General features: G+C 43.3%; 1 protein-coding gene across 1 annotated transcript in view; it reads right to left on the bottom strand.

Annotated features, from left to right (window-relative positions):
* Window positions 1-4,676: 4,676 nt before the first annotated feature.
* ext1b (exostosin glycosyltransferase 1b) overlaps window positions 4,677-12,065 on the bottom strand; it is a 138,424-nt gene continuing 131,035 nt past the window's right edge. Inside the window, exons 9-11 of the mRNA XM_086279684.1 lie at window positions 11,737-11,897; window positions 10,881-11,052; window positions 4,677-8,648 (exon numbers count right to left, since the gene is read on the bottom strand). Of these exons, the coding sequence (XP_086135810.1) occupies window positions 8,463-8,648; window positions 10,881-11,052; window positions 11,737-11,897 (519 nt within the window). The 3' untranslated portion in view covers window positions 4,677-8,462. The remainder of the gene's footprint in view (window positions 8,649-10,880; window positions 11,053-11,736; window positions 11,898-12,065) is intronic.

The following is a 12,065-nucleotide window of genomic DNA, read 5'->3' as shown; positions in this document are numbered from 1 at the left end:
GGTGGATTTGAACCCAGTACCTTCTTACTGTGAGGCAACAGCGCTAACCACCTTTACAGTTCAGACAAGAGTGAGGTCATTATATTTGGCCCTAAAACCTTAGAAATATGGTGTATGTAATAAGATGCTTGCTATGGATAGCATTACCTTTGCCTCCAGTAATCAGGAGATGTCATTCAATACATATATAACAAGTATGTAAGACTGCTTTCTTTCATCTGCACTGTTTTGCCCAGTTTCACTGGCTCCCTGTTAAATCCAGGATTGAATTTAGAATCCTTCTTATCATATACAAAGTCTTAAATAATCAAACCCTGTTGAATCTCAAAGATCTCTTAGTATGATGAGATCTTCCAGGAGACCACTCTCAGCTCTTAGGTCACCAGTTCATCAAAGGTTTAACACAGAAAAAGGAATTATTCACACCTACAGCTGATTAAGATTCACCAGTTAACCTAACATACATGTGAGGAAACTAAAGGGAATCACGCAGAAACAGGAAGAACATCTAAGCACATAGAAATGACCCGGTCGACCAGTGGAATCAAACTTGGGACCTTCTTGCTGTGAGGCGGCAGTGCTAACCGCTCCATCCTTTGCCTGTCATTAGGAGGAATGCAGATCCAAAGGCACTTAGGCATTTGCTTCACTTATCAGACCCGGAGGCTACATCACTTCTTTTTATATGCAGTCTGGTCCAATCACTGGACCGCAGCGTGCTTTTACTGTGCGTGAGTGTGTCTTTATTGAAGACAGAATTTCTCCTCTTCATAAAAGTCCAGTTGATATTTCAAATCATCTGGTGTATTATTACAGGTGAGGCCCACTGTTGGAAAAATGTCACTCAATATAACTACATCTTAGGTAAAGGTCAGCTGTCAGTAACTCTAAACCAGAGGTCTCAAACAAAAGGCCCAGGGACCAGAATCAGCCCGTATAAGAGTCCAATCCGGCCCTCTGCACGTGCGCACATCTTTGGAAAATGCGAACAAGGGCATAAATTTTAGTGTTTTAACTCAATTACAGTATTTCTTACAGTGCTGATAGATTTTTTTCCCATTCTGGTAATAGAGCAGCATTTTTGTGAAGTTGAAATTGCACTTCTTTTTCTTTTCTTACAATATCTCAGTGTAATTTGATTTCGTTAAACTTCTTTACGCTGACTGAAAGGGGAGTTTCACTGTTCCGGCCCACTTAAGATCACAGTGAGCTGTATGTAAAACAAGTTTAACATCACCACTCTTAAAAAAATCATGCAGCTCGTTTTTCGTTAATTCGCTCCAAAGAGTTTGGAAATAACAAAAATATCCGCAAAGCTGCACCAGGAAAATAACAAAAACACCGGTTGTGATTGGAATCGAATCAAAGCTGCATTCACCCTGCTGAATCTCCCACAAAGTCCATAAAATAATTCCTCATTTTAATAAGCTTTAAGTCATTAATGACATGTGCTTCAAACGCAGGTTTCAGCCTGAACACCATCTGCTTGTGACTCCAAACATGTTTGCACATGTCTCAATCTCTCATAAATATTAGAGAAGATAAGAGCCATTTCATATAATGTGGGTTTTTCTTCTTAGAAGCTTAAAGCACGTCACTCTTAAAAACCTTCGGCCAATTAGAAGTGATTTCTTACTGTGAGATGCTTGATAAATAAAGGCCCTGCTCTGATAAGAGGAGCGCCAGATCAACTCGTCAGAGCTTTTTGGTCTCTGTTGGTGTCCTGTGATTCCAGCCTCAGTTTAAAAAAGCCTCATTTATAGATCAGAAAAGAAAGAAGCAGTGAGAAGAACTCACAAAGGGCCTTATTCAACCAAACATGAAACATGAGCTTAAATCTGAGTACATGTTCGTGGCAACAAATCCACACACACACACACACACGCACAAATACGGCACTGCTGTCAGGTCACAGATATGCATGAGAATATCAGTGTCTGATATGGGTGCTTTTAATAATTCAGAACAAAGCTGGGGTCGTATCTTAGATGTGTTATGAGGCTATTGTCCTCAGGGAGACGCAGAGGGACAGATGCAGCTTTGGAGCAGTGAGAAGGCTTTCAGCATTGTGGGGGGAAATCAATGCTCTGAGTAGTGACTAATAAACCCCTCCTCAGTGGTCTAATACTGGGGTGGTTATTATATCGCAGAGGGCAACGCAGCATCGAGGGACTATTATTACTGTACAAATGGAGTGTGTTCACATTCAGCTGAGGCAGAGGTCAGGGGCTGAGTACTTGTCCGTGCACACTCTGTCACAGATGATGAAATTAATAAAAAAAAATGTGCAGGGTTGCACTCGGCTGTTGACAACGTGTGCACAAAAGCAAGCACAAACAAATCATCAGTGTTGTTGCAGCGTCTGTTCGGGAAAAAGTAATCCTCAGACACTGGGACATGTAATATCCTTTATTACGTCCTTCCTGTCTGGAAGATGAAAAGTAAACCTTTTTGTCTTCCAGAGGAATTAAAGCATCGAGGTGCTGCTAATCAAAATGACTTGACTAACTGTGAGCACCTCTGTAAAAGAAGTTTTGGAAGTTTGCGGGTCTAAAGCATTCAGGTGTGTGTTAACACAACACCACAGGATTCCCAGTGGAGGTTGCAGCAAATTCACCCCAAGGTCAGACCATACAATGCTGAGAGACAACAAAAGCCACAGGCCTCAGTGAACATGTTAGATGCTAAGGTCATGACAGTACAATTCAAAAAAGTATGGCTAGTTTGGAAGGGTTCTCTCTAAAATGATGTCATTTGGAAAGACAAGACTTAAATGGAGCCGTTTGGCCCCAAAGCACAGCATTGTCAGTAGTTAAAGCCAAAGAACATATCAGCACAAACACCTCATATAAGCTGTGAAGCACTGAGGTGGAGAGCTGATGATCTGGGCACCTTTACAGCCACTGAGTCGACCATGAACTCCTCTGTATCCCACAGCGATCCACAGTCGAAGTTGAGGCAATCTTTCCTGACAGTTTTGTCCAAATTGTGTAATGTAACAGGACAATGGGCCCAAACACAGCATGGAATCTACAACAGAACAGTCTTGATATGTGCTCAATCATCCAGGTAAGGAAATCCCCCCCAAAAATGAACAGGATCAACTTTTTGGGTACAAAAGAACAGCTCAAAAAGAAAATCAAGGAGTTGCAATGGTCCAAAGTCCAGATGTCAACCCGAATGAAATGCTGTGGTTGGCACTTTAGAGAGCTGCGCATAAACAAAAGTAAACCTCAGTGAACTAAACTGCATACGGTCCTGTGAAAACTGCACACGACTCTATTTGGGTTTTCAACTGCAGATGGATGACATATTAAAGAAAAACCCAACGTTTCCTTCTTTCCACTTCCGCTCAAAAAGGTCAAGGATCACTGAAAATGTCATATCATTTTCAGTGGATTTGATACTGATCCACAGCCATTTCATTTCTTCCGTCATGCCTTTGGGGACCCATCCCACATTTCAAAATGTTTTAAGACTGAACTTTGCTTAGCTTAATGAGCAGAAGTTGGGATACATTCCTCTGGAAGAAATTTGTGAGGAATTTCTTGTGTTAGCCCACATCTGTGGCTCCAACTTTAGACTCGGCTATTTTGTGGTACGTTTTGGATCACGCCGTATTGGCATTGTTTCTCCCAAGTCCCGGGAATTTAACTGGTGCAATGAACATTCATTCAAAAGATAATCCCATATTTTTTGTGTAGGCCATAAATTATAAGTTACATTTTTTCTTTATGTACTATTCTCTGGCTGATTGAAGTGTTTCGTCATAGGGTAAAGGTGACCACTCAGAACAGCTTTGTATTGATTCAGAGTGACTCTTCCAGTATAAAATACAGGATTATGCTTAGTTAAGCCTTATTGTTACATTTGGATACCATGGATAAAGACTGATGCTTTTTTAACCCCAACTTTGCTTGAAGGAGCCTGTAGGGAGGAGTCAGCACCTCGTGTAACTGGAAAAGTAGAACCTCGGTATAACAAAGCTATCAGATCTTCTTCATAGGAGGCTTTTCGAAATAATTTGTCACCATTTTGTGCACTCGCTTGAGGTCTAGGATGAGCTGCCTGGCCTCTGTTGGGTTTTGGTTTGTGCTTCAGGCTCTGGTGGAGGCCTTCTTCTATGTTTCTAGTTGGTGCCCACTGCATTTTGGTCTTTGCTGTAGGTTGTGGCCACTCTGGAATTCTGGGTTCATGTGGGTTCATCACCACTGTGTGTTTTGGTGTTGAGTCTGGTGATTTGGGTGGCCTTGGTGGGAGTGGAACCACCATACTGCCAGTTTCTAGTTCCTTATCTGTCCTTGCTTGAGTTTCTGGTATGTGGATCTCATTGTGTTGCATTTTGCCCTCTGTGATAGTAGATAGTTCAACCATCATGGTTGTTGGAGGCGTTGGCATTGGTTGACATTTCAGTTTGCTGCCTCTTTCACCTACCGGATTGTGACAACTGTCAACACTTTCCTACTTATATCCAGTTTTTCCTAATAGCCTCACACATTTTTTCTCTTTTAGTACATGTCATTTGCTTAGTCTGTCATGTACTGTATGCTTTTCCCTGTTGCACTTGCAGGTGAAGATTTGAAAACAGAACTGGTCCATGTGAGGCAAATCATCACGTTCTTTAAAGAAAAATTAAAAATGAAACAAAAATAAAGGCACAGAGATGCAGTTACCATCAAATATGAGTTTATTTTTTTATAAATCATTCTTACAAAATTGGAATTTATTCTATTTAATCTGTGACCTCTATAAAAGTCTTCTCTTAATTACAAGGTAGGAGGGAGGAGAAGGCATCAGGACAGCTGGGCTTGACCAAGTCCTTACAGATCAACAGACACTACTGCTGATTGCTCGCATAATACAGTCAATCACTGATAAATAATCAGAAACAGGAAGTGGTCATGCGTTGTCGCCTTAGCAACAGTGTCCGAACACAACAATGAAAATGGGGCGTCAAAACAAGAGAATGGAAACTGTGACTCATCCAGTGTATGAAGGCAGGGATATGAGTCCTCCGCACATGGTGCTATTGCTGCCCGTCTACTGGAAATAACAAGTCTGGGACAGACAGTGCTCAGCATGTCAGGAACTCGCATGTTGATAAAAAGGCACAAATCAAATCGAGAGCAGACCAGTTTCCAGCGCACACGCCAACCGCCTGGCACGTTTTGGGTAAACCTTCTTCCATCTGTGTTGAAGCTCAAGATGATAACTTGCATAATGTTTCCCTGATCAAATGACGGAGGCATTTTAAGGGGATACGAAGTTTAGTTGCCGTTTCTTTTCCGAGGGCCCCGACTCACATCCATCACACTCTGACTGAGCTCTGGAATTGAAAGACTGTAGATACACTTCCGTTTCTGTTTTGCGAGCTACGACTTGAGCCCCAAGCTGCGACAAAGACAATTTAAACCACTGTGTCACAGCCTCAGACGCATTACTGTAATGCATGAGGGGAAGATGTTGCGGCAGAATGTGAAAATGTTTCCATCTGGTGCAGGAGAGAGAGGGCTGGGGGGCCCCAGCTGCTTATTATTTTCCACGTGTCAGTTGGCGTAGTCTTTATTGGGACTTTACAATTTCACTCCCGCAGAGAGCCAAGATGGAGCGGCCCAATCCAATTCTGGATCACTGGTGTATGCAATCTTTTCCAGGAGTTAAAACTCCACTACGGCGACTCTGGAAATGGGGAGCTCTGTATTAGAAAGAGTGTGATAGATGCTTCCCCTGGAAAACCGATGCAGAGTGCGACATAATACGAGCTGTATATCGGCATCTGTGTGGATTAATGTGCACAGCGTGTAGAAAATAAACTGAATAAATACCACTTACTCCCCTCAGCGACGCAGGATCGGTCTCAATGTTCTCGCCGCGTCATCTCAAATCGTACACAGTCTTGTTTTTTTTCCTTTTCAAAAAATAAATATGTCTATGTACAGTGCTGAGACCAGGGATTTGAAATAGGTGGTGGGTTGTTTTTTTTAGTGTGTGTGGATTATCTGCAAAGCTGGGGAATGTGGTTGTCTTGAGACGATCAACAACAGTAACTCTGACAATCAGACATAAAAGGCTTGATATGGATTGAAACAATATGATTCTTTTGAAGATGGAATAGAGGCCAGATGCAGACCGTGCGAGGAGCATGAGTTTCCCAGAATCGCAACGTATCGATGTTGTTACACTGACGACGAATCTCCCGGGAAACGACTCCAAGTTTCAAAGTTTCAGAGTACAAGCACAAACAGCGATATTCAAAACAGTGACATGATTGGGGCAAAAAAACAAAACAACACAAGTTAGTCCTGCTGGGTTTGATATGACTCGTGGAAACAGAGCAGCTCTGCTATAGTAGCATTTGGATATGGCACTTCAAAGCACGTCTGTCCCCTTTGTTGAAACAGCGAAGGCTTTACGATACATTTTACATCGACTCTTTGTCAAGCGAAAATAAAAACAAAGTGTGAAGAAAGAAAAAAAAAATGAATCTAAAGCAGCCACTGAATGTGTGACACTGATGTTGACGATGTCAGTGACAGCTAACTGATTAACACGCTGAGCAGCTTTGGCTGAGACATTATGCTGAATGCCTGTCTGACAGAAAAGGCCACTAAAAGCATGCTGCTTTCATCCAAGTGTCTGCAAACTAAATGTGTGACTGGACCGCCTGTGCTCCCGCCTGCACGCTGCATGCAGACCTAATGACAGCATATAGCAGCTCAGCTATGAGCCAGCCACCTTTATTTTTTCTTCCCCTGACAGCCTGTCTTTAAAAATGATCAATTAAAGGTCAAGATATCTAGTTATTTAAGCATTTTGATCTGGTTGTCCGATACCAATAAGATCATTTAAGGTGCAAAAAAGTGTCAGCCGTAGAAAAGACACCGAGCGTGGCCACCATCTCTCTCACACACACACTGATGCAGGTAGTGTGTGCCAAGGGGGAAAAAGCTGTCATCCCAAGGATCGCATTAGACAGCAGGTAGTGTTTGCCGGTCACTGTTTTCGCAAACGCTATGCTCCATAATGTTCGGTGTTTCATCAACAGCGTGTCTGCTGGGAATAAAACAGCACTTCAAACGAAATACCTAATTGAAGCCTAAACGTATCTCTGCCTGACAAATGGAGGAGAAAACCTTTTGTCAATTTAATGGCTCCGAGGTCCTTGGATATGTCACGGGGGGGGGGGGAATAAAAATAATCAGGGCGCCAGGAGAGACACATAAAAGTGGCGATTACAATATTTCAACACAAGAGCATCTCAAACGGATGTAGGCAACGTGATGTGCAATAAACAACTTTAAAGGCAGACCCTGATGTCAGAATGGCACTGATGCGCTCAGCGTTAAAAATCTGTCCTCTGAAATGATGCTGGTCACCAAAGACCTGCTATGGCCCCCCCCTCCACAGTAAGGTTGGTGCTCAGAGACCATGCAGGAAGAGGGGTGGGAGGGAGAGAGAAGAGGGGGAGGAAAAAAAAAAAAAGTTTGGGTTAGAATGCAACGTTCTGCTCCATTTCATCCAGAAATGTTCATTTCGCTCATTCCAACGGAGGGAAAATGTACTCCGCTCGGGCTTATGGTTGGATGAGCCAACTTTTCAAGGGTCTGCACACACAACACACACACGGACAAGAGGGAGAGCAGAGAGTCTGAAGGGAGGGAGGGGATAAAAGATGATGAAAGTAAGTGGGGAAAAAAGATGAGAAAAGTACAACTGCTGTGGCGAGTACGAGAGGAAAATGGGACATGAAATGAGATGTTTTCCTAACTTATCTTTGTGATAACACGGGAGCAGATAGACCATTATAAAAGCCAGATCAACTCATAAAGGAACGAGCCAAGGGCAGGAGACGCGGGGTGTTTGTCAACTGCTGAGAATATTAGGAAGTAATGGCTGCTAAAAAAAAAAAAAAAGGACAGGTTGGACAATCTTTGTTTTTTAACTTGAGGCAACAAAATATTCATGGGTTTACAAAGCAGGAGTTTGGTAATGAGTCCAGTATTATGTCCTGGTTGCTTGGGATGACAGGTTGGGTTGCCAGGTTTGAGATCACAAACACCTTCCTGTCTTCTACCATCGCCCCGCACGAGTGCCGAAAGAGCAGGAAAGACGATGTCGTCCTCGTCCGTGTCATACAAAAAATATTCTATCCAAGAGTTCTTGTCGTCAGTAGTGCGTGCTGCGTGTTTGCACATGTGTGAAACACAGTACTGTTTGGTAAGCCCGTCAGTTTGTGTACTCTCTTTGCTTTTTTCACACCCAAACGGCCTACGCTCGTTTCCCGTTTATCCCTTTCCTCATCGAGTCTTTCCAGCAGCGGCGCTCTGGTCATTGGCAATGTGCTGAGTGGAAGACAGACCTGTGTCTCTCCCTGTCCATCCCCCTGTACTCTGATGACTCCTAATCTCCACAGAGTCTCTTTCCCCCTGCGTAGGGTCTCCCCCGAGGGGGCGGCGGTCTTGTCAGAGCCTCTCGATGTCCCTGTATTTCTTGCGGAGGATAGAGACCTGGTCCTTAAACAGGACGGGGTCCAGTCTCATCTGGGAATGGACCAGTGGCATGGCGCCAAACCAGCTGGCGAACTTGTTCATGCAGGTCTGCCGCTGGGCGAAGTGGTCTGGGTCAGCCCAGCGAGAAGCCCTTGAAGACTGGAGGGAATGGAGAAGAGGAGGAAAAACAAAAAGAAGAAAAGTTAGAGTTTTCAATAACAGATGCAGATCCTGGGGGAACATGAAAAAACTAATTACAAGTCGACTGTGTTTTGGAACAAAATCCAGTTTTGCAGATCTTTATAAAATATCAGTGGTAACGTCTTAAAAGAGCCTCAGGTGCTTTTCCTTAGTTTCTGTCATATGTATCCTGTTACAGCAGTGAATAATTATATTAAACATGGCCACATTTTCAAATAATGAGCTCAGAATACGTTCGGGTAATCCCTGTGAGCCAAAAGCATAGACGTCAAACTCCTCTAAATCCTATAAATGTGGAATATTTTAACTGTAAATCATTCCAAGCAAAGACGAAAAGTATGGAAATGACCGCAGTAGGACCCCTTTAAAACAATATTTTGCAAGTGTGCAAGAGTTTATGAGACCAAATCTATGATGTATGAGTGAGGCAGAGAAAGAAGGAACTACTTTACTTTTTCATTTTGCCACAGTTCATGTCATATGCATGAGCATGACCGAGGAGGGCTGCATTTCTCTTATGTCTGCATTATTCCATTATAGCAAGCATGGCGAATAAAGCCGGGATTATAATCTCATGTGGACATGCACATGTTATATTTATACTATGCAGCGCTTGAAATGATCGGAGCCTTGAATTCCTCTTCTTAATGGTTGGCTGTAGCTCAGGAGGGAGAGCAGGTCATTGCTAATCGGGAAGTTTGTAGTGTAATCCCTGGCTGCTCCAGTCTGCTTCCCAAAGTGTCCTTGGGAAAGCCACTGAGTGTGAATGTTAGATTCACACTCAGTAGAAAAAAAGTGAATGTGTGTCAACGGATGAATGAAACATGTTTTATAAAAGGGCTTCAAGTGCTCCAGCAGAGTAGGAAAGCACAATATGTGAACCGGTCCATTTAGTAATGACACATTTTTTGTCACCGGTATCCAGGCGGACTCCTGTATTTTTACATAAACCCTCCTGATAATAACAGGAAATAACAATAATACATAATAATACAATGAATTGCATTTATATAGCGCTTTTCGAGACCCTCAAAGCACTTTACAATTCAACTATTCATTCACTCTCACATTCACACACTGGTGGAGGCAAGCTGACAGAAGCGAGGCTGCCATATCGCGCCATCGGCCCCTCTGGCCATCAGTAGGCGGTAGGTGAAGTGTCTTGCCCAAGGACACAACGACTAAGACAGACAGAGCTAGGGATCAAACCGGCAACCTTCCGGTTACAAGATGAGCTTCCCACCCAAATTTTTTGATTGACTGCTAAAAGAGTAAAAAGCTAACTGGGGTAGCCGTGGCTCAGGAAGTAGCGTGGTTGGCCACCAGTCGGAAGGTTGGCGGGTCAGATCCTCATTTGCTGGGGTTTGAATATGTGAAGGTTAAAAGTGTGTTGAGTGCTCCAAAAGAGTAGAAAGGCACCAAGTATCTGTCCATAACTGACTAAATACTCCAATACTGAAACTCTTATGTTATGCTAGTTTCAATCCACTTTTCAGTCAGCGTATTCGGACCACGATCATTAACAAGCAGGGATTTTAGACGTATACTAAACAAAAAGAAGCTCTTTGACTCAATCATGGTCAAACTTTCATCGTAGTAACAAGAGAAAGCCATCACTGAACGATGGCTGATGTCAACTTCTCTCAATAAATCGTCAGCTCCGCCATATTTGACAGGCCGGAGCCCGATGAGAAAGCGTGACGCAAGGCTTCGGGACCGACACGACTCCTTTCCCTGCTTTTGTGTGTGTGCCGTTATGACTTGCCCTGTTTTTTTTTTTCTTTGTTTTTTTCCGTGGCCCATACCAGAGGATTTTTAAAGAGAATAATTCATGCTGTTCATAAAGCAGCACGGCTTCGCTCCAGCTGAAAGGCCATGACACACTCATGAAGGGAAGAAAACAACACTGGCTTCAGCATGAATCACGGCTCATGAAAAGAAGGACAAATTCAAAGAGGTCCGTATAATAAGGCTGCTCTGTATCCAGCATTGTAAATTGTTACGGGCTCAGTCACATCCAGTAATGAGATGCAAACCAGTTTTCTCGACCGGCCGTTATCCTCTTCTTTTTAAAAGAACCCCAACGCTAATAAGCTCTCCAAGTACAACAAAGAGATGGATCTAAGCATTATAAGTATTCATACTTCCACATGCGGTGTGGTGTAGTGGTCACAGCTGCTGCCCTCTTACCTGTCCCATCATGGTCTCCTTGTACTGTTTCTTCTGTGTGACCTTGATGGGCGGCAGCTTGGTGACAGCAGAGACCAGGAAGTTCATCAGGATGTCCTCACAGTTGGCTAACTGGTCCACCATGCTCTTCAGGCTGGTGGGCAAGTAGTTGGTGTACAGGAAGTGATAATACCTGAGAGGACAGGAAGAAGAGTATTTAGAGGCTCCCAGATTGAAACCAGTGGCACTTAAATCCTTAATAGTCTTAATTCTACTGAAGCTCTTATTTTGAAAGTAATGCTTTAAAAACTTCTAAATAAACAGTGTTAGAGCTTCAAAGGTTTAAAGCCGGTTGTGCTGACAGCTTAAATTAAATATAAAAAGTGAATATTTCACATTAAAGGCCACACCATCGCTGTTAAAGCTTTTGGATGGATTGAACGAGTGACTTATTGAAAGTGATTAAGCGTTCGGCTGCGGTGATTGGCTGACTTAAGCTTAATGGACTGCTCCCATCACAGCTGAGTGAAGCCATATTGAAGCTGACAGGACTGTAGTCGAACTAAACGCGGGAACTATCGAGGGCTGCGCGGCAGACAAATTGACATTTTTTGGGGATAAAACATACTCCGTGTCAAAACACTGGTTTCCCGAGGCTGTGCCACACTGAACATCACATCTACTTTCATAATCTACAGATCACCGCATCAAAGCGCCGCATCAAAAGAAAGACAACCGAACACTGGAGAGCAGAGCGGAGCAACAGCGAGCCTCGTGTAACGGAAGGAGAACGGAGCAGGAGTGAGGAGAATCAAAGGACATGGAGGTAAACAGCTGCTTGAGAAGGGAGGCTTTAGTTTAACAGCCTGAAGTGCACCTGTGATAGATGGCAGCCCCAGTCAGGACCATCGAATAGTCGTTGGTCCATTTGGAGGTGTAGCCCCAGCGCTCCTTGTTGCTGTCCCAGAAGTGGCTGCGGGCGGGGTAACCGACGATTCGCTCTGGAAAACTCTGCCAGACAGTGAAGGCAAAGTCCACCTAGACAGAGATTAAAACATTTAAAAAATCAGAACATTAATCATTTCTAATAACAAACTCTAATTTAGTACCCTCTGGACACCTTTGTGGCAAAAATGTACACATTTTTTTCTTATTTTTAATCAACTTCAGCTGATCAAAATGAAAAGCTACTGTTCAGCACTTTTC

This window comes from Aulonocara sp. 'chitande type north' Nkhata Bay, linkage group LG22, assembly GCF_057382095.1.
Source record: "Aulonocara sp. 'chitande type north' Nkhata Bay isolate Kocher_YH1m ecotype deep benthic linkage group LG22, A_spYH_male_GT1.1, whole genome shotgun sequence".
NCBI classification, from domain to species: Eukaryota; Metazoa; Chordata; class Actinopteri; order Cichliformes; family Cichlidae; genus Aulonocara; species Aulonocara sp. 'chitande type north' Nkhata Bay.
The sequence above is the reverse complement of the archived record's forward strand: the minus strand, read 5'-3'. Positions and strand labels throughout refer to the sequence as shown.